At 39.2% G+C, this 27,840-nt stretch overlaps 3 protein-coding genes and 2 non-coding genes across 5 annotated transcripts; 4 read left to right on the forward strand and 1 right to left on the reverse strand.

Annotated features, from left to right (window-relative positions):
* The first annotated feature begins 1,102 nt into the window (after window positions 1-1,102).
* On the forward strand, window positions 1,103-9,929 carry cct6a (chaperonin containing TCP1, subunit 6A (zeta 1)). Its single transcript, XM_012859491.3, has 13 exons — window positions 1,103-1,352; window positions 1,954-2,017; window positions 3,088-3,222; window positions 3,337-3,510; window positions 5,591-5,694; window positions 5,800-6,070; window positions 6,427-6,509; window positions 7,122-7,218; window positions 7,409-7,556; window positions 8,617-8,750; window positions 9,257-9,359; window positions 9,444-9,516; window positions 9,593-9,929. Exons 1-13 carry the CDS (start codon window positions 1,216-1,218, stop codon window positions 9,663-9,665), a joined length of 1,596 nt encoding a protein of 531 aa, XP_012714945.2. The 5' UTR covers window positions 1,103-1,215; the 3' UTR covers window positions 9,666-9,929.
* Window positions 2,722-2,858, forward strand: LOC118564657. Its single transcript, XR_004931996.1, has one exon. It is a non-coding gene; the product is annotated as a small nucleolar RNA SNORA22 (small nucleolar RNA).
* On the forward strand, window positions 6,214-6,350 carry LOC118564656. The gene has a single exon (XR_004931995.1). It is a non-coding gene; the product is annotated as a small nucleolar RNA SNORA22 (small nucleolar RNA).
* Window positions 9,930-11,363: 1,434 nt separating the features above from the next.
* sumf2 (sulfatase modifying factor 2) lies at window positions 11,364-17,463 on the forward strand. The gene is made up of 9 exons (XM_012859492.3): window positions 11,364-11,581; window positions 11,662-11,809; window positions 11,904-12,018; window positions 12,873-12,917; window positions 12,991-13,141; window positions 15,423-15,478; window positions 15,685-15,769; window positions 15,916-16,057; window positions 16,158-17,463. The coding sequence occupies exons 1-9, from the start codon at window positions 11,527-11,529 to the stop codon at window positions 16,258-16,260; spliced, it is 900 nt and encodes a 299-aa protein (XP_012714946.2). The 5' UTR covers window positions 11,364-11,526; the 3' UTR covers window positions 16,261-17,463.
* Window positions 17,464-23,169: 5,706 nt separating this feature from the next.
* LOC105924639 (claudin-4-like) lies at window positions 23,170-23,931 on the reverse strand. Its single transcript, XM_012860440.3, has one exon. The coding sequence runs from the start codon at window positions 23,867-23,869 to the stop codon at window positions 23,264-23,266; it is 606 nt and encodes a 201-aa protein (XP_012715894.2). The 5' UTR covers window positions 23,870-23,931; the 3' UTR covers window positions 23,170-23,263.
* Between the last annotated feature and the right edge of the window lie 3,909 nt (window positions 23,932-27,840).

A 27,840-nucleotide genomic window follows, 5' to 3' on the forward strand; every position in this document is an offset into this window, starting at 1 on the left:
CAGTGAACTTTGAACTTAGGGTTCTGTTTATTGTGGTCAGGTTCGATGCACAAGCCCCACCAATATGTCGAGGCATCATATATGTAACAAGATCAATACAGAAGGAGTAAATATCACACTAACAGTTTCCTAACGAAGGCTGTTTGTTGGAGATGCTGTTAATGTTATGCTGTTAATTTGCTGTTTTTGATTAGATATTTTATTATGAACAAAAGTATTTGAATGCACAATACAGCTGAAGTTATAGAACTAAAGAATGTAATTTAATGGTTTAATTTAATAAAAAAAACTGAGTTAGGTCAGGTGGACAGCAAACATTACTAAATATTGGATCAAGGTAGTTTAGTTGCGCCTTTGGCATTAATAAAATGGGTACCAAATGTGCAGGTTGTTTATTTTTATCTTTGAAAATTTTCAAAATCTTTTTGGAAATCTGTCTGCACCTGATTTAAGAATCTGTTCTTAAACCCCAGATAAATTGATCGGACCTTGCTGCTGTGTTACTTAAACCTGGAGGAAATAAAATAGAAAAAGGACAACTTGTAGCTACACTGTATTGCCAAATGTATTATGTATTGCTGCAAGGTTGTGGAGTGTATGTGTAGCGCATCTGTGAGGTCATACACTGTCATCCCAAAGGTGTTTTACCTGGTGGATGATATTGCTAATTGTTCTTAAGGATGCTCAGCTGCTGGTGCCAGTTAGTTAGGAAGCTGGTGATCGATGATGCTGGAGCGTCTTAAGCAAGAGGAAACCTGACACAGCTCCAGAAACATTATTGTGTTGTGCAAAAACACGATAGTAAAAAAATGTGAAGCGATAGCTGAATAATTATGAAAAAAACAAGCAAAAAGTGTGGCATGCATTTATTGAAAATTAAATGTACAATGGTGTATATCGTCGTTGAATTTAAAATTGTGCAATCCCATAAAAATACATAGAGGTTTTTGGTGCAGATGGTGAAGAGTTTATGGGATGTGAATACTTCTCCACAAGACACTGGAATGACATATCAGTTGCCCCTGTCTTGAAGCAGGATGCCTTCTGGAGCCAGAAAGTCCTATCGTCTTGGTGGCACCTGAAGGCAGCGCGGCAACACGTGTTGGAGCTTTCTGGAAGCAGGCGTTCCTTTCTGTAGCTGTCCTAGCCCGAGCAGTGCTAACTCTCTGCCGGCGAGACTTTTTAACTTGACTCCGCTGGTTGTACTGCCTCACCATGGCTGCCGTTAAAGCACTGAACCCCAAAGCAGAGGTGGCCAGAGCGCAGGCCGCCCTGGCGGTGAACATTAGTGCCGCCCGGGGGCTCCAGGACGTGCTGAAGAGCAATCTGGGACCGAAGGGGACCATGAAAATGTGAGTGCCTTCTGGGGCTCTTTGTGCGGTAGCTAAGTTAGCCGCCGGTAAACTGCATAGACAGCCGTTTGTTTCCTCACGTGTCTGGCTTATAGAAGGACTGAAAGCCTTTGCTGTCTATAAAAAAGTGACTACCCACACTTTATTTGAGCGGAGGTCCCACTTTTGTAACCGCATAAGCGGTTTCCTGCCGCACGTTGCCATGCCCAGTCATCCGCGCGGACACCGCTAAGCTAACGTTAGCATGTTAGCATCAACCGGCTAGCCTCTGAAGCTAAAGCTAGCAGCTTAAATCCGCTGCGGTTTTACGGCGTACATATATTTATACAACCCGTGCAATGTCAAAGTAATATTAATTTGTTTTTGCGCTTGGTGCTTTAATTATAAATCAAAAGAAATCCGCCCAGTGTTAGTGATTTCTGGTACTGACGTGACTGCACGCTTCTTTATGGGGGGTTTCTTTTCGACACGACTGAGGAAAAAAGTGTCTTTTTCTTAAAAAAATAATAAAAAAAGATGGATTGCAAACTGCGGCTGGAGGTTACAGCCATCCATATACTGTCATCGTTTCAAACACGTGTGTTGCTGTGTGAACTTGCAGGCTGGTGTCTGGTGCGGGAGACATAAAGCTGACCAAAGATGGAAATGTCCTGCTGCACGAGATGGTAAGGAAGTAAACGGAGTTTTTTTTAAAAATGCGATTTATCCCGTGTTGTGTTTAAGCCTCCGTGCGTCTGGTGTTGAGGGATTTTAGCATGGCTGCTCTTATTTATAACCTGTCCAGAAGTCATTATTCTGTTTTTGCATAATTAGGGGACCACACCCCATCTGCTTGTGGAGGAGCTTTAGTTTAAGTTCCTTAATTTTACCATGATGGGCAACATAAAGTGCTTGGTTGACACTTTTATTGCTACAATGTCAATTCACAGCAAATTCCATCTCATTTCACAGGACAAGCTGATCCCGGTCCTAACTAGAACCATAATCAGTACAATGCTCTCAATAATTTAAATTCAGTACATCCATTCCAGTTTTCTCTTGGGTTATAGGGTCATGTTATTGTAGTAAAATTGAGTTTAAAATGCAAATCAGGATAACATTTGATCTTAAAAATAGGCCTACAGATTGGATCAGGAAATTGACTCCTCGACTTTTCTGCTGTTAATACTAAAATGTTTATTTGGCACCGATTGGAGCTGTTGAAGCTAAATAAATTGTTTGATTCCAGACGCCAGCTAACATCTAATTTTTTTTTGTTAAGTGCTTAACAAAACGTCAGTGTTGCAGGATACGCTGATGAGTTGAAAGTTGGATTTTTATGAATTAAATTGAGGCACCTTGTGATAAAGTTATTTATTAGATCAGTTATGTGCACAGTGAACACCCACGGATGCCAGCGTGGCTCCCCCTGGTCTCTTGTATCTGTGCCACAGTAACCCTGATCTGTACCTCTGCATCAGGAGAGCCTGCTCCTCTCCTGCATGTATTCAGCGGATCAGAACAACCTTTTGCCTCTGGAACAAATGTTAACAGGGGAATTGTTTAATTTTTAACGGTAAAACTTTGACAATAATTCTACAACTGCTGTTTGATATTTAGTTTTTACAAAAAGTTAGATTTTGAAAAGTGATTAACAAAAGTCAGCTGGAGACAGTTATTATTTGGTTGAATCTTGTTTCAAATTCAGTAAGCTTCACTGTTTGATTTTTTTTGTTTCCACAAATTTTCTTTTAAGCAAATTCAACACCCAACAGCGTCACTGATTGCTAAAGTAGCCACGGCGCAGGATGACATCACGGGGGACGGTACCACCTCCAACGTGCTCATCATCGGCGAGCTGCTGAAGCAGGCCGACCTCTACGTCTCAGAGGTAGGAGCTCTGCAGAGAAGCTTTCTAACCTCAGTCTGGATTTTCCAAACTGTCCTGAATGTTGTAAGGCTTTATCTTCTCAGTCCTTAACTCATTTCTGCTTCTGCGCTGCAGGGTCTTCATCCACGAATAATTGCCGAAGGCTTCGAGGCAGCAAAAGAGAAAGCCCTGGCTGTGTTGGAGGAACTGAAAGTCACCCGGGAAATGGACAGAGAGACGCTCATCAACGTTGCCCGAACTTCTCTCAGGACCAAGGTCCACACAGAGCTGGCAGACCTGCTCACTGAGGTGAGGCATGCGGGGATGGAGCTTCATGTGCTGGGTTAAAGCACAGGTTACTCTGAACCCTGTTTTTTTTTCTCTCTCTCTGCTTCTGTTTCACCACCATAAACTGTTAAAACACTAAGCTTTTGATTTGGGTATTTAGCAAGTTGATATCAGTGAAAGCGTACCTGTGTTCAGAAATGTAAAGCCACCCTGCAGCTCTTTTCTGCTTCAGATAAACATCTGCTGCTTGATGAGTGTATTTGTTTTCTGTTTTAAATCACAAACACTTGATGCACTGATTTTACGTTTTTTTACAACCTTTTAAGCAGTGCTGTTGATTTCCATGCTACCCGTCCCTGGTATAACCTGCGGCTTGTTTTGGCATGGGTCACAGCTTTAGTGGAGAATTTTGCGGCTGATTTCTAGTATTGGTAAAGCTCTGACCTGCTAATACTGATCTAAGCTGACCTCGATTTTGTCTTTTTAAAAACCACAATCAAGAACATTTGAAATTATTTCTCTAGCTTTCTGTTGTTAGTGGTTCTCAGAAGTCGAGGCCTTGTCTGTTTTAATTTAAGCTTGCATTAGCATCTTTTTGATTAGCATGGTTACTAATGCTAAAAGGTGGCCTTTGTGTGTATTCTAGATACAAGAGAAATGTAGATTTTTGCTTTCAAAGGATAGTTAAGATATTTAAGTTGAGGCTGTTTGAAATTGTGACTTCCTGTGCTTCTAGTAGAAAAGCTGCCTTGTTACAGTGAGTTTATAGAAAAGTGGGGCAGCTGGGAAACATTTGTGAAGCTCTTGCTTAGTATTGCCGTGATGGTTTTGATTCATATTAACACACATTTTTCTTTTCACTCATTTCTATAGTTACAATTTTCCCACTATTCTCTGAACTTTAGCATATCTGCCACTTAAAATATACACATGTCCATCAAGGGCAGTGTGAGAAAATCCACTTTCCCAAATATGTTATTTGCATGCAGAGTGTGAATGAATGGCACTCTGCATGCCAACTAATGATGTCCAACCAGATGCTGCGTCCGAGCAGTCAGTCCTTTGCTAGAACGTTGCAAGTCAATGTATTGAGCGGCTTTATAGAAATGTTGTCAGTTAACAGCTGGCCTGCTGGGATTTCCATAAAGATGCTAAAATATCCAAACCCTCCATGTTCACTGACAGCATTAAGTCCAAAGCTCAAAAGGTGAAAACACCAAAATGACAATCAACCTTTCTATTACCCGTTGAAATCTGTCTGGATTAACAAGGTGCTTGAATTTGATATGATAAATGCATATGACTATAAATCTATTGAATCTTTAAATTAACAACAGACAATTATGCCATAGAAAGTCATTTTCTCTTAAACGGCGTCATGCAGCTTTGTGTCTCCTGCCTTTATTTTCTAACATCTGATGGATATAGAAAATGACTTAGTCTTCTTCACTTACTGTTTCAACACAGAAGAGTGTCATCTGCCCTAATAATAACATAGTAATAGTAATAATATAGTAATGTATGCAGGTGTTTTGCGTTCCTTAATTGATTGGGGGGAAGATCCGGTTCTGACTCTGACCAACTGGGCGCCCATTAGAAAAGGTCCAAATGAAAGTCAGCCCAGTCACCAGTAGAGCTGGGCAATATATCAAGATTTTTAAAAATTTAGATTTTTCTAAAGAGATATAAGATGAGGCTATATTGTTTATATCGAGATGGTCTTTTTTGCGTTAGATTTATACTTTTATGTATTCCAGTAGGTTATTTTTCAGCCGCTTCTCATATTTATCTACAGCTGTTTGTTACGAAAATATGTCTTGAGATATTTGGGATAAAGCTTTGATTCAGATATACCTTTCTACAATTACTTTTATAAAAAGAAAAACACATCCAGATAAATGTCGTATATCAGTGTTAAACATAAAAATATCACTATTTTTGACCTGTATAGCCCAGCTCTAGTCACCAGCTGATTTTTGGGTGCGCTGCTAGGTTTAAATTAGGTCCAACTGACTTAAGTGTTTAAACCTGAGAGAAAAATAGCAGCGGACTGGTTGAAAATGAGGTGTAAAATCTTAAATCTTCTTGTTCCCATCCTCAGGCTGTAGTAGACGCTGTGCTCGCCATCTCTAAACCCAATGAGCCCATCGACCTTTACATGGTGGAAATCATGGAAATGAAGCATAAGACTGAGAGCGACACACAGTAAGTCTGAACACATACACCAGATCGGCCTTTTTTAGGGTGGGGTCCAAAGACTGGCCTCTCACTTTTCCTTTATTATTATTATGATTATTATTATTATTCCAGGCTGATCAAAGGGTTGGTGCTGGACCACGGTGCCAGACATCCAGACATGAAGAAGAGGGTGGAGGACGCTTACGTTCTGACCTGCAACATCTCCCTGGAGTACGAGAAGACAGAGGTCAACTCTGGCTTCTTCTACAAGAGCGCCGGGGAGAGAGAGAAGCTTGTGGCTGCAGAGAGGAAGTTCATCGAGGAGCGGGTGCAGAAGATCATCGCCCTCAAGAAGAAAGTCTGTCCCAACGACGACAAGGGATTCATCGTCATAAACCAGAAGGTATAATGCAGGAGGGCTAATGCCGTTTTAGCACAACTGATTGTCAATGTTTACTCGCTCTCTGCACAGCGACAATGTTTTAATCACTTCAGGCTTCAGTCTTTGTTGATGTTAATGCACTTTGTGTCAAAGTCGAGGCTTAAATGCACAGTGAACACCCAGGGATGCCAGCGTGGCTCCCCCTGGTCTCTTGTATCTGTGCCACAGTAACCCTGATCTGTACCTCTGCATCAGGAGAGCCTGCTCCTCTCCTGCATGTATTCAGCGGATCAGAACAGTCCTGACACCACTGACTGGAGTATGTGATTGATTTAATTAAAAATGGTTAACGGGGCTCATCTTTCTGGTTTGTTCAGGGCATCGATCCCTTCTCCCTGGATGCTCTGGCCAAGGAAGGAATAGTGGCCCTGCGCAGAGCCAAGAGGAGGAACATGGAGAGGTAAGAGGGCAGCAGACGTAGCGCCTAAAAATGTATATTTGCGCCAGAGGAAGGTGTGCCTTGCTGACGAGCAAGAAGCATTTTTAAATGTGCAGTTCAGCAAATGAATAAAGAAAAGGGGATTTCTTGACGATTAGAAGTGGTGATTACCTCTGATCTGTTCATAACTACAGGTTTAAGACATTTAAAGTTTCACCAATTATTTTTTTTCTGGGGTCCAGCTTTTGAGTATTTGACCAATCAGAATCAATTCAGGAAACATGGGAGAATCCAATCTCTGGTAGATTGATTAGTGCATCTCCTAAGGGGAGAAAATGCATTTAAAAAATCTTGGAAGAATATGTTTAATGCAGGATAACACGGTCCACACTTCATCAGTCTAAATATTAAAATAAAGCTCATCTAAGTTTGTTCAAACAACACAAACTCTGGTAAATGACCCGTTCCAACACTGCTGAGTCTGAAGCCAACTTCAATGTTCTGATTTGTTGACTTTACAAATGATAAGACTAAACGGTTTTGTGCTAAAAATTAAAAAAATATAAAGATACATTTGGAGAGTTAAGTTTTGTACTTTTAAGTGTAAAAACTCTGTAAATGTTTTGATTTCAGGCTCACTCTTGCGTGCGGCGGCATCGCCATGAACTCTGTTGATGACCTGACACCAGAGTGCTTGGGTCATGCTGGGCTGGTTTATGAACACACATTAGTGAGTATCCATGAAGGTTAAATTTAAAAAAAAATAAATAAAATTACCCCTTTGTTTTCTTGGCCTCAAGAAATAAGAAAAATAAAAAGGTTATTTTTTGTAAAGGTTATTATTTTTTCTTTTTTTTTTCACTTTAAACTGCGAGACGGAGCTGTTTAATGTTGTTTGTTGCTGGTTTTGTTTTTTCCAGGGGGAGGAGAAGTTCACGTTCGTTGAGAAGTGCGGGAACCCTCGCTCCGTGACGCTGCTGGTGAAGGGTCCCAACAAGCACACCCTGACACAGATCAAAGACGCCGTGAGGGATGGTCTGCGAGCCGTCAAGAACGCCATCGAAGATGGTAACAAACTTGTTTGTAAATTGTGTTCCTAGCATTAGATTTAAACTTTACAAAGCCCTGTAACAATCGTTTTGCTCAAAATTCTTGAGTTTAACTGAATATTTGAATGAATGATCTTTTATTTCACATAGAATAGACAGTCACTTGAGACATATCATTTTATGGGGATAAGGTTTTCTCTTAAAAATAGGCCTACAGATTGCATAAGGTCATTGATTCCTTGACTTTTCAGCTGTCAATGCTAAAATGTTTGTTTCTTGGCACCGATTGGAGTCGTTGAAGCTAAATAAATTGTCTGATTGCATTTGGGAGTTGACCTGAATTCAAAGTGCAACTAAATATAAGCTGTGAAACATGCCTTTAAAACAAGATGGCGGCCCTGTCGTTGTAAACAATGGAAAAAAATAACATGTTTGCTGCTAGTGGAATTACACAATGAGCTAGAATAAGTTTCACTGCACTTGTGTAACTTCAAACAAAGTAAAGTGCCTCGTATTATGGTAAAAAAAAAAAAAAGATTCCTCTTTACATTATTTTGACAATATATTTATATTTACCAATACATATATTAAGCACTGCATGCTATTTTCTTCATGGAAGCCCAGAGAGTACAAAAATAAAATCCTAAATTTGTAAATTCGAATTTATGGATTAAATCGTTTTATCGCCCAACAATATTAAGGCCATTCTACATAACAATTGTAAAATATATATAATTGATCTCTGTACTGATCTAAGTTTTGAAGATGAGCGAACGTATTTTCACATTTTAAACGGCGGTATTTTACTGACCGTGGTCGTTTGCACAGCGAACACCCAGGGACGCCATGGTGGCTCTCCCTGGTCTCTTGTCTGTGCCACAGTAACTCTGATCTTTTCCTCTGCAGTAGAAGAGTTTAGTCTCTCCTACATGTATTCAACTGATCAGAACAGACTCCCTGGTTTATTTAGTTATTTTGTTCTCTAATCAACGTACTTTATTGTAAACCTTTTTATTGCGCTCCCTGAGCAAGGATTACTCATTCCCCGTATTTTTTTAAATATCCCTTTGTATCCCAAGGGTGCGTTGTGTCGGGTGCCGGTGCGGTGGAAGTTGCTCTGGCAGACGCTCTGGTAAAACACAAGCCCAACGTGAAAGGCCGAGCTCAGCTGGGAGTCCAGGCATTCGCAGACGCTCTTCTAGTCATCCCTAAGGTGAGTTGTGCCGACTTCCTGCTCATGTGGCTCGAGTGTCCACTTCATGTTACTTTTTATTGTAGATATTCACTAATAAGCACGGGGTAAAATTAACACACAGACCCAAATAATTTCATTATACTTGACCAATTTAGCCAAGAAGAGTGGTCAGTACTTCAGTTTGTGTTCGCTGATCCTTACAGACACCATGTGGTCAGGGCAGGAACTGCAGCAGTAAAGTTTAAGCAAATATTGAACCGGGTGTATGTGTACATTTGAGCCTTTATGTATAAATTTACCCTTTTTTGAGTGAAAGGAAATCCATGATAACTTAAAAGCTGTACATCCACTGCTTTTAAAAACCCCTGAAGTTCTGTTAATATCCCACCTTGGATAAAGAACAGTTAAGGACATTGATGCCGATAATTAGTGTAAACTTCTAATAACTTTACCTTGTCTTTGCTTTACTTGAGAAGAAGCTTGATTTATTTAATAAAAAATCGATGTTCATGCTTCTGTTGCAGGTCTTGGCCCACAACTCTGGCTATGACCCTCAGGAGACCCTGCTGAAGCTGCAGACAGAGTACAAAGAGTCTGGTCAGCTAGTTGGAGTCGACCTCAGCACAGGTAATCACCACAAGACCCATTAATCATGGTCTTGTTCTCCTGTGCACAAGTCGAACTGTGTTTCACTAAAATCCTGTTTTTCAGGGGAGCCGATGGTGGCGGGAGAAGCCGGTGTTTGGGACAACTACTGTGTGAAAAAACAGCTTCTCCATTCATGGTGAGGATGCGTGTCTAACATGTATTAAGTCCTTCTGAATGATTTTCATCCCTCTAACATTGCTGTGTGTTTACAGCACGGTGATCGCCAGCAACATCCTGTTGGTTGACGAGATCATGCGAGCTGGCATGTCTTCTCTGAAAGGTTAAAGAGCAGCTGTAATTGTGCTCCAGTGATGTTTACCTACGGTTCAGCTCGCAGCAGTCTGAAGCACCCCAGTCGATGGCCAGCCTACTGAGCAAACCCGCGGCGGCCATCTTAGCATCAGTTAGAAATCATCGTTCACCTGCTCATGGTTTTTTCATGATTTTTGCCCCCTCTCTAGAACGATTGGTTTTATTTATGCGATTTTGTTAAAAGCACTGACCTCTGCAGTTCTGTTTCTACCCATTAAAAAAGTTCTTGGCTTGAAAGATCTCTTGGTTGTCTCTTATTCAAAGAGTGAATGGGTTTAAAAGTGACTTGGGCCCTTAGAAAACCCTGGTCCAAGTCTGAAGTTAAACCGGGTCTTTACTGAAATAGTGTCCTTGTGATTTTTTTTTTTTTCTATTCATTTATTGATTTTTTTTTTTTTTTTTTTTTTTTTGGTAACTTATCAGGTGATTCTAATTCTAATATGGTATATTTGGGTAACACCAAAAGTAAGATGCAGGACAGATTGTATAATTTTATGTCATGAATAATCTCTTGGGAGCTTTTGTACATTAGGAATGAATTTTATCCCTAGTTATGATTGGGTATGATTTAAGAGGTGAATACACAACATTTCAAAGTGGATCTCCACAGTGTACATGTCCCTTTATAAAAAGCCAGGTATTTGTACAGTCCTTACTCCAGTGCTCACCAACCTTATTATCATCAGCTACTTCACTGATGCTGCCATATGAAGACCTACTACTGAGATTGGAATTAGACGTCGATATTGTAAAATCTGTATAAATGAAAATGTGATTTAAAAAATAATTTAGATTCCTGATTTAAATATCCTTCAAGTCTATGGTGTGGTGATAGTCAACCAACAACCAAAATAATGGATGAAGATATCAGGAGACGGATAAAATGATTTTATTAAAAGCATTTTAATAGGGCACTTTGAAGCCTTTGTTCTGAAATAACATCTGACACTAAACACTTGGCACCTACCTTACATGAGGTTGGCTGAGTCATACTGTGGGGGTTACTGTAGGCTTTGTTAGGTTGGATGAAAAAAAAAAAAACATTTTTTTTTTAAAATGAGTCAATGTTGACACCTCTGCTGGGGTGTCCTGGTTTAAAGCTGGGAGTCAAACTACAAATGTTAGGCCCTATATCCATTAGATTTAATTGCTAGAAAAATCTGTTCTCATAAAGAGGGCTGTGGACAATAAATGTCAACATGTGAGATGTAGACTTTTTTTAATTTTATATAGAGGGCACATATTGTAAAAAAAAAAAAAAAAATGGGACACGTTGAGACTGCTTGCAAAAGGCTACAGAATTTAGGCACCAAGTGTATCTATTTTAATGTTTATCGCTCATCAGATTAGGAACAATGGTATATAGAAACTGCTACGAAAATGATCAATGTCATTTTCTTATACTGGGCCGCACTTAGACCTTTGCACACTTTTAGATCTTTAATAATTTATTGCCCTAAACCTTTACTGTAAGTAGTGAAACAATTACAATAATTACAGTGTAACATTTCTATCCCCGTGAATGATTGTTTGTTGGCCTATCCCCAATATACTTTTCTAAATTATTCTATTTAAAAAAACATCTCACCAAAGTTGTATTCATGTATTTATTCGATTTCAGGCAGTTTTTTTCTTTCTTTTTGGAACCAAAGCGGAACCTTTGAACACGGAACCTTTCGCACGTCGGACAAATGTTCGAGTCACCAAAGAAAAGAAGCAATGCAACAAAAAAACATGAAAGTTTAGCAGTGGAGCCGTGCGCAGCAGTTAAATGTCAACCTTTATTTTTTGCTTTTTATCTTAAACCTCATTTTACGGACAGAAACTGTGAATAATGGACGTTAGATCCGTTTCCTGGATATTTGCTGTGGTTTTACTGCCAGGGTTGGGTAAGACACCCTTTCACAAAATACATCAGTGTTAAATAAACAAAGTTTTATCGTGACGAGACGTGTTGTCCTCCTGCCAGCCGCCGGGGAGATGGTGAACGTCCCCGGAGGAAGGCTGCTGATGGGGACCCGAGCAGCGGACGGCAGGGACGGAGAGTCCCCCGTCAGGGAGGTGGAGGTCCAGTCCTTCAGTTTAGACAAATATCCGGTCACAAATTCACTTTTCAGGTAATATAACCCCAAATCCGACGCTCAGCTGGATGATGCATCTGTTTAATGCATTGCTATGGGTTTTATTTCTCTCTCCCTTTGCCCAAAACAGAGACTTTGTTCGAGCAATGAAGTATAAAACTGAAGCTGAGACTTTTGGATGGAGTTTTGTCTTCCAGGACTTTGTTTCAGATGAGCTGAAGAGCAAAGTTACTCAGAGAATTGAGGTGAACATGAAAGCAGTAAATCCGATGCATCTACCTTCTCTCAAAGGTTTAACCAGTGACACAAACTTTGCAGCAACCGATGGGGCCCCAGGGCCATCGCTTGGCATCAAGCTGCAGTTTAAGAAATTTAGGGTGACATCCTGTGTATTTATTTATTTATTTTTTAATATGGAAGAAAACGTGTAAACACAAGGGCTATCAACTGTTTACATAAATAAACATATTAATAATACCCATAGATACACAATGTGTTTAAAAGTACATTAAAAACATGTTACAAATCAAATTATTATGAACCCTCAACATTTACCACATCGGTAGATCCTAACTTTAGGAATAATCTGTAAGTCGGTGGTGTCCAAACTTTTAGAATAAAAAGTTTCAAATACAATTGTAGTTATATATATATATTTATTTTTTTATATTTATTTATTTATTTTTTGTCTCTGCTCAATAATAAACCTGACTCTGTGATTTTATTGAAATAAAATAGCCAAAATCAGATCTTTATTTTTATTTTATTTAAATCAGCAGACCACCCTAAGTTGGCTTTAAGTAAAAGTTGCTGGTGATCCAGTTTGCGGCAAAATGACGATAAATTTAGAAACCTGGTCAATAAAGGAGAACTAATTTATGTTGTGCCTGTCATTTATAATATATGAAGATTTTATCTGTGAAAATGTCGCCCTAAAAAATAAAAAATAAAGTGTCCTTCGGGTTCAGCCGCCTGTCCTTGCAGGCCAGATTTTCTTAATTGAAGAGTTTTGGTCGGGGAATCAAAATCTAATTTAGAGGGGCACAAATAAGCACTTTGGACGCCCCTGCTGTAAGTTATTTTTCTTTCCTCTATCCAGTCTGCCCCCTGGTGGTTGCCCATAGAACGAGCATTTTGGAGACAGGTAAGCCAGCATGTTGTACGGTTCCTCCTCCCCTGAGGGTGCATTTTTCCGCTCCTCATTGCCGTTTGTTCAGCCTGCAGGGCCGGGTTCAGGCATCCTGGAGCGTCTGGACTTCCCGGTGGTTCAGGTGAGCTGGAACGACGCGCAGGCGTTCTGCAGGTGGAAAGGCAACAGACTGCCCACAGAGGAGGAGTGGGAGTGGGCTGCTCGTGGAGGGCTGCAGGGTAAACCTCAACACTCGCCGCTCAGAACATTTCCAGAAAACATAGAACGAGCGCAACGGAGTATATCACAATTAGCAGCATTCATTTTTACTTCTAAAATGATAACAGCCACACAGTGTCACCAGTGAGAAAATCTAAGGTTTCATCTTCTGGGTTATTTTAAACCCAGTTTATCTGCTTATAAATGATCATTTACAATGTCTAACTCAAAAACTACACCAGTAATCACAGAGGAAAAACTAAGAGATTAAACGGGTCGCTTTAAAAATTAAATGAAAAATAAAAAATATTTGACGAGACCAAATTGAATATGTTGCTTTTTAGAAGGAATTCGCCCTGTTTTGGCTGAAATTGTGGCAGGAAAGCACAGAAGTAATGGCCTGAAAATATCCAGTCATGTGAATATATTAGGACACCCTGTTAGATATTAATTATTGTTAAATGTTCCCTCATCGACGTCTGATCTCATTAATTTAATCACTAAACAACAAAAATTTACTTTATACCAGACATTAAATAAAAGATATCAACAAAAATGTCCGTGTATCCTACCCTGTAATAGCTATTGTTACCCTGATGTACGGAAAGTTTGCCTCAGTCGTCCCTTCCAGCTGAGGTGTTTTTAGGGTTTCTTACATGAACCGCCTGCTTCATCTCAGTCAGATCAAGATCTGGGCTTTGACTAGGCCCACGCCTTTCCATTTCTTAAATCTCAGCAGTCTAGATTTACTGGGATGTTTTGGATCATTGTTATGTTGCTTTGCTAGTTCTGCTTTAGCTTTATGATTTTGTACGGATGGTTTTCTTCAACAATCTTCTGATACACAGAATAATCCATGGTGGAATCCATGATAGTGAGCCGACCACGTCCTTCTGTAGCAAAGCACCCCCAAAGCATGACACTTCCGCCTCCTTTCTTCACAGTAGGAAGGAGGTTCATCTTTTGCAGGGATACATTTGGTTTATGACAAACATCTACTCGGTTTTGGTGTCCAAAAAAAAAAAAAAAAAAAATCAGTTTCAGACACATCTATTCAGAGGACATTGCTGCGGAAGTTTTGGTTTTTGTCTATGTTCTCTCCGGCCAAATTTAGTCTGGTGTTCATGTTGTGCTTACAGAGAAAAAGTTTTCCTCCCTGGCCCCTGACCATGACGGTTAAACTTGTGTGGTTTTATTTCTGATCGCACAGAGATTCACTTTAATATCACCAATAAGAAGAGCCTGTTGCTGATCCCCAGACTTTTGCTTTTAGCATTTTGCAGTCTGCTTTTAGGCTTGACCCAGGCAGCCAGACAAGAACAAGTTGCTTTAAATGCCCTTTGTTTGTTGATTATTGTCTGTACAGTGGGATGGTTGATTTTTAATTGCGTTAAGACCTCTTTTATTTTCTGACCAGACTCTAAGCTACTACAATCTTCTCTTCGAAGGCCTCAGACAGATCCTCGGACATCACTGTGGTGTTCAGTTTCACTTAAACGGTTGAAATCCCGTCTAACTAAGTGTCTGAGGTTTAAACAGTGCAAACCTCCTAAGAAATGCTGAGTAATGATGTTGGGATTATTCACACTTGATGCGATATCCCTGTGTATGATTTTAAGTCAGTCAGGGCCATTTAAAGTAGGAACAAATTTTGAGGTTTTCTAAATAATAAAAAAAAATGGCATTTTCTTCATTTTCAATTTTTTTAGGATTGTTCCAATTCATGTTAAATATCCATATCGTCATGGAGGTTAAAAAAATCGCAAGTGCTCCAGGTGTCCTGAATTTTTGTAGACCCTCCATGGGAGCCAATCCTAACCCAAAGTGCCCCTGCACAAGGTGTCTCCAGGAGAGGTCTCTGAATCACATGACTGAATTTCCTCCTCATGCAATCAAGTCTTACATAATTCTGCTAATGTCCAAATTATTTGATTCAGGCGTTCTGAAGTGACTGGAGTTGCACAACGGTGGAAAAGACCGTAACATTTAATTGGTTAACCTGCAGAGCAACCCTATAAATTAGGAAATCATCAAGGCTTTTTGCATAATTAAAACAAAGTTTATACAGCAATTAAATCATTGTACATCTATTTATTTAATATATTTTTTGCCAGTTTTATTTAAGCAGTGGCATATTTAAATAACAGTTGCGTTGGACTTCTGGGTCCCCGTGAAGCAAGTTATAAGGAAGTGTTTCAGATACACCACACTTAGTAAATGTCGTCTTTTAAAAAAGGAAAGATGTTTTTAATTAGATTTATTTTTCTGTTTCCTTGTCCTTTCTCTACGTGTGCGCTCCAGGTCGGACTTATCCGTGGGGGAACAAGTTCCAGCCCAACAGGACCAACCTGTGGCAGGTCAGCCCCATCCACTGTTAACATGTGACAGCCGTGATTGTTTCTGGTGTCTTTCTACAGTGGATTTGAGCGGGGAGCTGTAATGAGTCGACTCGTTATGACAGTGAAGACAAACTGATGCTCTCTGGATTTTAAGGGCCAAAAGTAGATGTGAAAATTCTTGTTTTGAAAGATAAATCCATTTTCTCCCGTGTGTGTGTGTTTAGGGAACGTTTCCAGATGAAGACACAGCAGAGGATGGATATCATGGCACCTCGCCTGTCACTGCATTTCCTCCTCAGAACAGTTACGGTAATGGTCCCCTTAGCCAGCTTAAAAAACATAATATGAGGGTAAAGCAGAACTAAAGTGTATCGTCGCAGACAAAACTGATATTTTAAGACTTAAATTTAAACAAGTGATTTAATCACCGGCCTTGGTGTTGGCTCCCCCTGCAGGACTGTACGACATGATGGGAAACACGTGGGAGTGGACGTCCACACCGTTCCCGGCAGCTCGGCCGACGTACGTGCTACGCGGCGCCTCCTGGATCGACACGGCGGACGGCTCGGCCAATCACAAGGCGCGGATCACAACCAGGTGATTTCAGTTTTTGGGAATAGGAGAGAAAAAAAAAAAGACTGCTTTCGTTTAGAGGCTTTAAGACAGCTCTGATGACAGCCGTGATCGTGTGTTTCAGGATGGGTAACACCCCGGACTCTGCCTCGGACAACCTGAGCTTCAGGTGTGCCGCCAGCCTGGGGAAGAAACAAGCCAAGGGGAATGACAAAGCGGAGCTATAGCGACAAAGTGTTCATTCTTAATTGCTCTCATCAGAAGTAAATGAAAAGAAGCCGTTTAAATGAACGACACAGATGCAGTGTAAACAAGCGAGTGCAGGACAAAGTGCTCCAATAGAAAGGAGCTGGGCTGCTTTTCGTGGTTCTTGGAAAAGGCCCAGTTGTTTTTGTGTTGAAGCACTAAGGACCACCATGAGAGGGACCACAGGGGGGCTTAAAAACACTTTTGGACAGGCAACTATATCTCTCCTGTGGAGAAATTTCTTTTTGCACCCAAATTCAACAAATAAATACATAACAAACCTCCCTCTCTGCTTTTGATTGAGTTTTGTTTGCAGCCTAGAAACGTCTCTTCGCCCGTGACAAAAAACATGGACTGAATGAATTCACCCAGCAACAGAAAGGGGGCACTCTTTCCCACCGCAGATACTCCTCGGTCTTCACACTGAGATCTCTCTTTGTTCAGTTAGTTACGTAACAGGAGACCAAATCAGGCCTTTAGTTTAGTGACAGAGACTCTTAATCCCTGCATTGGCTTTTTGCTTACTTTCTCATGTTAGCTGATCGGACTCGCTCTGAGAACTTGGATCTAGTCTCTGCTCTTCGTTTAACTATCTTGGTTTAACTATCAGTTTGCTGTTTAATGTGAGGCTTTCAGCTCTCAGTCTGGCCACACACACTAAATGTGATTTACAGTGACAGCCACCTTTATTTTTTAATACATACAGGACAAGTAGAATAAAATCTAAACGTGTGTCTGCACTTTTCAGTCATATAAAACCAGTTGTGGGAATGTTCACATAGTGCTGTTAAATAAAGAAATTAACATGTTGCATGTGCACGGGGGAAAGTCCACACCTCCACATTTCCTGTCTGACACCAATCTGCAGAGTTTCTGCTAAGTGCAGCCACATGCATTCATCTGAAAGGGAAACCACTGACCACCAACACCTGAAATACTCATCTGTGGGAATGCTTTTCCGACAAAGCATTTGTAGTTAGATTTTTTTTTTACGTCTGTGTGTCTAATCAATGGATTATTTCACATCCTATTATCAGATAAAGTAAATGTTTAAATGTACATAAATGTTGATGCACGTGAAGTTTTGCATTTAAAGTGACATGGTTTAACCCTGGTTCTGATGCAGAAACATTTCTATGTTATTCTAGCAAACCTGGGATTAAATTATGACTGCAATAAGACCTGAAATGCTGGAAAAAGGACGTGGCTCATTTTATTACTGTAGTAGCGTGATTACATCTGTTGTAACAAAGATACTTTGTTGGATTAGCAGTCCATCACCTTAACCAACAGGCCACCTCGTCCCCCCATGATCTCAAAATCAAATCGACCGATTCAATAAACCACATGGTCTTATTTATTGCCTTATTAGAATAAAAATAAAAGCGTTAAGCATTAAAACATTTTTTGTGTGTTCTAAGTAGTAACCAGGCAATCAACATGCTTTTAACCACAGACATCATATACGTAGACGCGTCATCGGGCGCAGGTTCGCACGTCACCGCCACCGGCATATTGTATGTGGCAGAAAAAAGTTGAGTTCTATTATTGTGAACATGAATCAGAGAAGATGCCTCATTCCTGTGCTGCATGGAAATGTATTCTGGCTGATTTCACTACTTGTATCTGCCTTCTATAAACTAAGGCTGCACCATGTTGCAAAACTGGACACACTAAAGCTGCAGAGTGGTAACACAGGGTATATATATATATATATATATATATATATATATATATATATATATATATATATATATATATATGTGTGTGTGTGTGTGTGTGTGTGTTATGAATATAAGGATCAATTTGTTAAATTTAAACATTGTGGTCTTCATTATTTCATAAAACCGTGTCACATGTGAACCTTTAGGAACAGACTTTTTGGGGGAGTATTAAAGAGGTAAAATTAATAATATGAGGAAAAAAAGTCCTAGGTCAATAAAGTAAAAAAACAAAACAAAAAAAACAAACAAACACAAAAGTGATAATGTTATGATAAAAACATCATATTATGAGAATAAGGGGGAACATTTCCAGAATAGTCACAGTTTGCAGAATTATTTCACTCCTGGAGTAATAGGGCCAGGTTAGATTATTTTAAATATTTTTATTCTTTAGGAGAATAAATTCAGGAAAATGAAGCTAAAGGGATACGAAAATAAACTTGTAATATTACAAAAACAAAAATACTACGAATACAAAGTATAAGTACAAAGTGACTGAGTAACCGCAGATTTGCCACATTTAAGATGGCGAACGCTCTGACGCATCGCAGCATAGGCAGAACCCGCCCAATGACGCGTCTACTCTTATATTATGTCTATGCTTTTAACACCTTGTTTCACTGGACCATTGGTTAAACTAGAAAGGATACCAAAAATGTGTCCATTTTATGGTTGGGTCTAATTCAGAAAGAACAGGTTTGTGTCTGTTTTGACACATGGGCCAAGTATATACTAAACCGTAACCCCAAGTCTCATCCATATGACTTGTAGTTCCCAAAATTTGGAAAAGCCTATTGGTGGTCCTGAGATGACCTCCAAAATTCAGAATTTAAAGAATATTTCTAATACCTTTATTTCTGAATGAAATAAAATATAATGGTGTATCTTAACAAATTAGAAAATTATTGAAATTTAGATTTATTTTGTTCTTTATTTTACAAAGAATCCTTTTCTGCAAAGTCATCTCTAGAGGTTCTAGATGGGTCCCCAGAACAGAGCTGACCTTCTATTTTAGCTTGTTGAGCTTCCTTAAAGGTAGAGTCCACAATTTTTCCAGACGTTTCCCCAAGTTCTTTTTTGAACAGCCAGATGCACAATACCATCTTACCTTCTCTTTCGCCCCTCAGGGGGATCGTATGAAAAAGATCTCTCAAATCCACTCTGGTCTTATTTCTTTCTGCTGAGGCTTTCCTCTACTTCTCATAAACTTGTAGACGGTATGCTTCTTGTAACTTTCAGCCATTTTTAAAGTATACAGTGAGAGCAGCGGAGCTACAATGAACGGCTAACACAGAAGCTAACCGCTAAGCTAACCAGATAACCACATAATAACTAGAAGTGAGCATGTGCAGCCAGTAAGTGGAAACAAACAAGGAAGGAGCACACACGTTGGTGTTAAGTGAGCATGTCAGAATGATGGCATGTGGGACAATCAATAGATAAAGTGATACCTCTGGAACTTGTGGGACAAAGGGGGAGTGAGAGCAGGACCAAAACTTCGAACTGAATGGCAGGGATTGGTCAGAGGTTTTACAGGCCTGCAGCTCTCACAGAGATTTCATTTTTTAACCTATTTCTTCTGAATACAAAATGTATTGACTACTGTCAGGATGAAAGGTCCATTTCACCCAGTATAACAAAAAGCATTTCTGAACAGGATTAACAACTATAGCTCTAAGTCAGTTGCTATACTGCTACTCCAGCAGGTGATGGCAGAGAAGATCACACAATCCACAACAGACTTGTAGATGCTCTCCAACATCTTGCTACAGAACCTTAGCTTCCTCAGGAAGTACAGTTTGATCTGTCCTTTTTTCTAGATAGCTTCACAGTTGCGTCTCCAGTCCAGCATGTTGTCCAGGTGAACACTGAGGTATCTACACTCCTCCACCCCCTCCACTTCTTCTCCCAGTATGGTAAAAGTGTTCAACCTATTGTTCTTTCTTCTGGAATCTACAATTATCTCCTTTGTTTTGTCCACATTGAAAATAAGATGACTGTTTCCACACCGTGACACCGTTACAAAACCGTAACTACTGAGTTTGATGTGTATGTGTGCAAGTTGCTGTTGGTTTTGGCATTTTTGTTTGTAAAAGAAACACTGCTAGATATGTCTTCTCAGTGTTTAATGATGTATACTGTTTATATAAATAATGCAGTTACATCCATGTTAAATAAAAAGTGGTGTCTTAAAGTATAAAAACAGTAAGAGAATGTGATATTGAAAGAAAGAGAGATTTAGAAACAGGAAGACCAGGAAAACGAAAGAGAGCAGGGATCAGTTGAGGTATAGTTTAAATTATTTTATGTTCTTACAAAAAAAAATCTTATTTATACCTCGAAATTGTATTTAAGTAAAAGTAGCACTACTACTAGAGTATTTCTTTTACACAAGTAAAAGTATAAAGTTACCATCCAAGAAATTATTCAAGTAAGGATAGTCTGTAGTGTTTTGAAATTCCGAGACCTGTTTTCAAAATTGTGCTAAAGCAATCGTAAAAAACTGTATCTCAGAAGTCTACAATAGAGAACAATACTTTTTATAGGTAAAGAACCTGGGAGGATATCTTAGAGGTCAAAACAAGTATATATTAGAAATGCACCGAGCAGGTTTTTCTGGGCCAATATTTATTGTTTTATTTGAAATCTTTCAGTTATTTCTCCACACTATGAATATAGAAAAGAGGCCAAATGTATATCAGATTATTTGATAGTAGTGATTTCTCAATCCAACATAAAATAAAGGAATGACAAACTCAAAAAATGTGCCACAGTAGCTGTTTGTTGAGCTATTTATGGATCAATAAAGGTGGCAGTTCTAGGTTTTGCTGCATTTGATGAATGGGAAAATGTATCCGATTTTTCAGGATTTGGCCTGATCACCGATACGAACCAATTACGGAAAAATTGCCTGATTCAGATTTCTGGTTGGTGCATTTCTCTTACGTATCATATTACTCAGGTTGACGACTATGATTAAGTTTTATTATGAGAGAATGTTTGTTTAAAATAAAGTAGGTCAAATAAAAACTTAAAAGGTTTATTCAGTCCATAAAATGAAATGTTTAAGTCATGACATCAGTCATACTGATGTCATACTGATGACAGTATTGGGGTGGGAGGTGTGTGTGTGTGTGTGTGTGTGTGTGTGTGTGTGGGTGTGGGGGGGTGGGGGGGGGGGTCATCTAAATATTATAGGTTCAGTTTATTGTTGGGAAAAAAAGAAAAGGATTCAGAAAATGTTTAGCATTTCAATCATAAAAAAATCATTATTTCAAGGTTCATGGGTATTTTGACTTGATGATTTTGGCCCTTGTGATGAAAAGTTTGGATGCCACTGATTTAAATGGACTTCTTATATGTATCAACCTATAGTGCTGATAAAAACTAACTGTAATCTTGCAATTCGAGACCAAAACAATTTATAACAATTATAGCTATCTTCATTAACCCAAACAGGTTCTAGCCCATTTTGTGGGTTCTATAATTGCTGCTCTATGTATACAACACATATGATGTATAGTGAACATAAGTCATTAATGAAGTTCTTCAAAAGGATTGTGACCGGTTTTAATGTTAAAAAAGAAACTTTAAACTGGGTTTAAAAGGTTATTATAGCAGTGTAGAATAATGCAATCAAGGTTTAAAGAATTGAAATATTGTACATTTCAAAGTAGAGCAGATAAAAATAGTTAGAAAATAGATAGAATAGCCCTTCCTGAATTGGAAGCTGCAATCTGAAGCCAACTTTAACTTGTAGTCAACCTCCAAGTCAAGTGGAACCTGACCTCCAAGAATCAAGAATCTTTTATTGTCACTGCGCGGTACAATGGAGAAATATTTCTTCAGGACATGCATCGGCTTAGGGTACACACAATAAACAATGAGTACAGGTAATAACACAGCAAACTATGTGTACAGTTTTTTTATATAGAGATTAAAGCATGCAAAACAAAACAGTCTTTAGGGTCTGCTCGGACTCACACAGAGTTCCCAAAGTCGTATTTAAATATGATCCATTGTGCTACATGAATCAGTCACTGAAAGCTTCTTTGATGATACGATCATGCCTGTAGTAATTTCTGTGCAATATTCTTAAACCTTAATATACAGAAATCTGCATGAAGCTGTGCAATGAAACATACCTGATAGTTAAGAGTGGCATTCACAGTAGTGATGTTGTAACGTGTGCAGACGTAGTCTTCTCAACCCGGGGTGGAAGCCCTGACAGCTTTTAGCGAAGAAGCTGTATCAGCAAAGACAAGCGTGCTAATATTTCCTTTATCGGTATGCTGATGTTTTAAAATAATGTGAAAGATTACCGCTATCTGTTTGAAAAAGACATGAACAAAAACCTTTACCTTTATTTTCTTCTCTTCAAGGGTCTTCTCTGCAACACATTGCCTTCCCTTGTGGTTTGGCATGGTTCCTTTTTTAGAGCGAGTTTGCACCTTTCTTTTACTTGCTGTTGTGTCTGACACATTTGTTCGTCCGAGAAACATTGCTAGAGATGTCTTTTCAGTGTTTAATGAAGTATACTGTTTGTATAGCTACGCCAGTTAAGTCAAGAGTAAGGAAAAACATCCATGTTGAATAAAAAGTGGTGCCTTAAAGTATAAAAATAGTAAGAGAAGAGAAACAGAGAGATGTAGAATCAGAAAGACCAAGAAACAAAGGAGAGCAGGGGTCAGTTAAGATATAAATTAAATAATTGTATATTGTTAAAAGCAAATCAAATACCTTTTTTTTTATTACCAAAAAAGTTGTACTCAAGAGTAGCGCTACAACTAGAATATACTAAGAGTGTGTTTTTACTCAAGTAAAAGTAAAACGTAGCTTACCACAAAATTATTCAAGTAAGGTTAAGTATTTGGTAAAATGGGTTCCTTATGTACAGAGCAACATCTGATTTGTTGTTTGTTATGTAATCAAGCAGAGAAAATATGAAGTTGTGCACAAATTCTGGTATATTAAAGACTAAAATAAAAAAAGGTACAAAAATAACCAAATCATTTAGAAGAAACATTTTTATTAATCAATATTTTAAAAATAAAAACCAATAGTTGCAATAGGTAATGTAGAATTAAAAAGTTTATTCCATCAGAAACATTGCAAATATTTTTTTAATCTTCAGAATTTATTGAAAGAACTAAATAGCTGCAGGCAAAACTTAAAATGAAGTGCTTGTTTAGTCGTGAAATCTTCTTCAAATTAATAAAAATCTCTGCAGCCATTAGACTTACATATAGAACACATTTGATTACACGGCTCTTGCAAGGCCGATATTAGCAGGTGTGAAGGGTCTGTTGAGCGATAGAAGGAAGTTGCTGCATAGCAGACCCCCTCCCACAAACAACAGGACTGCAGAGGCCCAGCCGATGTAGAGCGCAGCGCCGAGCTCCAATCTCGTTAACCCGATCAAGTATTTTTCGTACGAGCCACTGATGATAACGTGAGCTGACCAGGACACCGGTATCAGGATCAGTAAGGCTGCTATTATGAAGATCACTCCAGAGACGATGCAGGCTTTGGCTTTGGACGCCTCATTTTCAATGCAGTTGGTGAGCTTCCCTCCAACGACGCCCAGGGGTATTCCAAACACCCCAACGATCAAGGAGAGTATCACCATGACTCTGCCAACTAGCATCTCCTGAGCCAGAAAATAGTGCTCAAGCTGGTAGTAAATGCACCTCTTTTCCTGCGTGCTTGTCCGGAGCTCACAGGCCTTCCATAGACCATTCCAATACACTGTGTCCATGTCACCAATGAAGACAATCCACATGGGCAGAGCACAGGTGATGATTGTGCCCAGCCAACCAATGAAGGACAGCAGGATACCAAGGATCCAGATCTTCTGAGAAGCCATGACGAAGCCACAAGAGTCAACTTGGAAGAAACTGAAATCTTCACGTCCCAGACGTTGCACAGTTGTCTCTTCTTTGAGGGTTTTTAAGTGAACACGCTTCCTCCTCTCTGAACCTTTATAGGTTTCGGCTGTGTGACTTCAGGGTGGAGTTTCTGTCTTATAAGACCAGAAGTCTGTGACCTACGGCTCTAGAGCTAAGAATATCTGTTATGTAATAACATATAACGTTTTTTGCAGTTTTTTTTCGGTGAATAATTGCAGTGCATTTCCACAACAGAATAAGCTTAAAAGTACCATTGATTGGTTTTTAGATCTATTTTTCTTGTCACTGTTGTTAAAAACAAGGTGCTTTTTTACATCTTCCCATAGAAGGAAATGTATTTGTTCTCTTTTCGCAAAAAAACAATTTCTTTTCTTTATTTAAATGAATAGGAATAAAATGAAAACTAATTTTCTATTGTAGATATTTTTAAAAAAGTTGTCTTTTTTCAGAAGATTGTGTAATAAGTCATTCACAGTTCTAAACAAAACTTCTTTTCTTACTTGGGGTGAAGACAAAAATGTCTTTTTGGGGTTGTAAAGGTTACAGACCTCTGTTCAAGACAAACGGAGGTGAAAACGCTAGATCTGATGTCATCAGACTATTAGTCATTTTCCCTCACATACAATTTTTTGGTACTTGAGAAAAGGCTTCTGGATTGGCAACAATGGAAGCAGACGCACGCACGCACACACAGCTTGGTCCTCAAACAAAGACAACAACTAAAGTTACCGCATTAGGTTTGGATAAATACAGGTTTTAAAGTGGATTCTTTAAAAAGAAGGTTGAATAATAACATTTCAGATAAAACTAAACCCTGACCCTTTTCTTTTTACTCCAGGATCGATAACCCTGAATGTTTACAGTCAGGGAAATAACAAATGCATTAAAAGGTTAATTGGAAATAGACCTCTAAATTCATATCTATTTTTTGGAGGTGGCTCAGAATGATCAGAGAGTGATCAGCTGGCTCAATCACTTGATTCTCATAAGACTCAGCAAACATACAATAAACAGAAATAAGGTCTAAAGAAAATATGGTGGTGAAGATTCTCAGTCATCCAGGTCATGGTCATTACAAAAAAAGTAAAAAGTAAAAAAAGTAAAAAAGGTTGCTTTGTTTTTTAATTTTTTTTGGAATGTAAAGAAAATAATCAATAAACTGTACAAAAACTAAATTATATTTGGAAAAAACACACACAAAAAAAACAAAAACAAACTACAAACTTGTTCTAAACTTGGTACTGTGTTAGATCACTAGGGCGCGTCGACCACTGAGTTAAGTGTGACCAGAACCTCAATAAAGACAAACAAGCTAATATTGCCTACGTAATATGATGTAAGTATTCTAAAATATAGTAAAATATTAGGGCCACACGTTGAAAGAGCACGTTAATAAAAACATACATTTTATTTCTTCCCTACAACTTTATTCTGAACACCACGGGACTGTCTTCCTTAGTGGTCTGGTCTACTTCCTTTTCTTTAAAGAGTTTGCAGCTCTCTTTTTTTTTTACTTACTAATGTTTTTGGTACTTGTGGAACCTCCATACATAGACTTTAATGTTCAAATTTAATGCAACTTCCATGTTAAAAAACAGGCCTTTGGACCACTGAGCAGAAGTTCAGTCTTACCTATTTCTCCTGTAGCCCATGTCTTGTACATTTCAGTGTGTAGGGACCCTTGATAAAATGACTTTATAGTAGTCCAAGGCTCCTGAATTCTTCCCCAAACTCATGAATGGGCTTTGCTTCAATTTGCACAAGGCTGTGATGATTTTGTTACTTGTGAATCTGCTTGTTAGTAGACGTTTTCAAGAGAAACAAGAGACTTTTAGCTATGTACTCTATGGTATGCTACCTCCATGGTTCAGTTTTCTTTTGAATTACAACATCACTGCAGCGTGGCATAGAAATGATCAGCTTGTGGCTCTGTTGAGGGAGTTCCTGGGGCTCCTCTCTGGTCTTCCCTGGGGTGGGGGAGGCAGCTTTCCCTGTGCTGGTCCCTCTTGGACACCTTTGCTCTGGGGGTCCCTTTGGGGGTCTGGGGTTCTGGTCTCCCCAGCGTCGGTCCTGCCCTGCAGTTCTTTGGCTCCTCACAAAGACTATTGAGCTTTTTCTTATGGATAAACCTTATTTACACAAGTGCACTCTTGCAAACACCTACAGGTGCTTGGATTCAGGTGCTTAAAGACTCACTTCTATACAGAAAACCCCTATTATTAGCTTTAGCTGTCACTTTATACATTTCATATTAATTAATACTGTATATTCTTCAGTGATGGTATCAAGACGTTGGTTGTTCATACCTTTAATACTTTATCAGTTGGTTTTGCTGTTCTTTTTATATCTCTCTTTACAGGTGTAAAAACAAACTCAGAAGAAGTTATATTGTTCTCTTCTTTTCTTCCTCCTCTTTTTTCACCTTTTCTCCCATTTGACATTTTATCTCATCTTTTACCCTCCTTTTTTTCTCTTCTACCTTGCTGTTTTTGTGTCCATTGAACATAAAATAGTCCCAGAATAAAATCTAATAAAGCTTCTTGCATATAAAAATCAAGTGGAGCACTATGGCGAAAGCAGTAATGCTCAATTTCTGAAAGTAAAATCTGTTGGGCTCTCTTTGGCATTAAGACAGCGATTCTTAGCGCTACACTGCCAAACAGGACACATAGAAAAAAAACTTTAAACTAAGATTTTAATAAAGACTGCACTAATTTCTCACAGATGATTTTCATAGCTTTTTCTCTTTTTGAAGGGTAAGAAATTACAACCATGGAACTTCATAGGTGTAAAATTTAAAAGGGTCATCCATGAGAATAGGGAAAGATTTTTTTTTTATACATAAAAAACAGTTTTAATAGAGATGTTTGGTTGTGTACGGTACGCTATGTTTCCTCCGTACCGGAGTTTTGTTTTTATGTGAATTACAACATCACTGCAGCGTGGCATGGAGGCAATGATCCTGTGGCTCTGCTGAGGTGTTCAGGAAGTCCAGGACACCGATATCCGGGGACAGTTCCTGTTATGGATCGCCTGTCACCGGCAAAAGCTGTCTCCAATTTCAGTGTTTCATGATAGATGAAAAAGGTTGTCTGCAGCAAGGCCTATCTACCCAGTCCTAGAAGAGCTATAGCTCAATGGCCGTGAGCAAGTCAGACACCCCAACCATCATGGAGCTGATCACCTTGACCCTGGCAGCCCGCAGGTCTTTAGGTTTTTTACTTTTTTTTGGAAGGTCTTTAGGAAGAACAAGCAAGGGGTGCACAGCATTATGGTCTGGGAAACACAGGCCCTGCCAGATCGCTACCCGCCTGACAACATTCTCACTTATGAAAATGATGACCTTCCACATGGGAAGAACACAGGTGATGATTATACCCATCCAGCCGATGAAGGATAGCAGGATACCAAGGATCTCAGCCCCCTGAGGAGCCACGATGAGGCTGTGAGTGTCGACTGAAAGAATAGAGATTTTCCACGTCTGAAATGTTATAAAGTTGTTTTCTTCCATGGTCACACCAGATTTTGAAAACTCCAATTTGTGATTTGTGAAAGTACCTGTGAATGCACCTAGACTAGGGGTGGGCGATATATCGAATATACTCGATGTATCTCGAGTTTTCCTCTGCGCGATATTGAAAATGGCTTTATCGCGACCATTGCGTGCAAATTTTCACGGCAAGATTGAGCCGTTGTATTTAATTCACTGTGAGTTTAGTTTCTCCCACATTCTGTGAACGCATCATTCAGCCAGAAAGCGCTCTGGCGCAAACACGCACCCATAACAACGTACCCGTGCGATTACATTGACGAGACAGCGAGAACTATGGTGACAGCGGGCGGTCCAGACAGTGGTTTAGATTTCACAAGAAAGATGTCGACCAAATAGTGGAAAATTGCAAAACATGCCGTAACACCGTTGCCACAA

This window comes from Fundulus heteroclitus, chromosome 11 (genome assembly GCF_011125445.2).
Source record: "Fundulus heteroclitus isolate FHET01 chromosome 11, MU-UCD_Fhet_4.1, whole genome shotgun sequence".
Taxonomy (NCBI): Eukaryota; Metazoa; Chordata; class Actinopteri; order Cyprinodontiformes; family Fundulidae; genus Fundulus; species Fundulus heteroclitus.

What these genes read in the sequence shown, in the direction of transcription:
- cct6a (XM_012859491.3), top strand. Translation starts at nt 1,216, where the DNA reads ATGGCTGCCGTTAAAGCACTGAACCCCAAAGCAGAGGTGGCCAGAGCG. An exon ending in CCGAAGGGGACCATGAAAAT is followed by an intron (nt 1,353 to 1,953) that starts GTGAGTGCCTTC and finishes GTGAACTTGCAG; the next exon opens with GCTGGTGTCTGGTGCGGGAG. An exon ending in ATGTCCTGCTGCACGAGATG is followed by an intron (nt 2,018 to 3,087) that starts GTAAGGAAGTAA and finishes TTTTCTTTTAAG; the next exon opens with CAAATTCAACACCCAACAGC.
- sumf2 (XM_012859492.3), top strand. Translation starts at nt 11,527, where the DNA reads ATGGACGTTAGATCCGTTTCCTGGATATTTGCTGTGGTTTTACTGCCA. An exon ending in TGCTCGTGGAGGGCTGCAGG is followed by an intron (nt 13,142 to 15,422) that starts GTAAACCTCAAC and finishes TGTGCGCTCCAG; the next exon opens with GTCGGACTTATCCGTGGGGG. An exon ending in TCCTCCTCAGAACAGTTACG is followed by an intron (nt 15,770 to 15,915) that starts GTAATGGTCCCC and finishes CTCCCCCTGCAG; the next exon opens with GACTGTACGACATGATGGGA.
- LOC105924639 (XM_012860440.3), bottom strand. Translation starts at nt 23,869, where the DNA reads ATGGCTTCTCAGAAGATCTGGATCCTTGGTATCCTGCTGTCCTTCATT.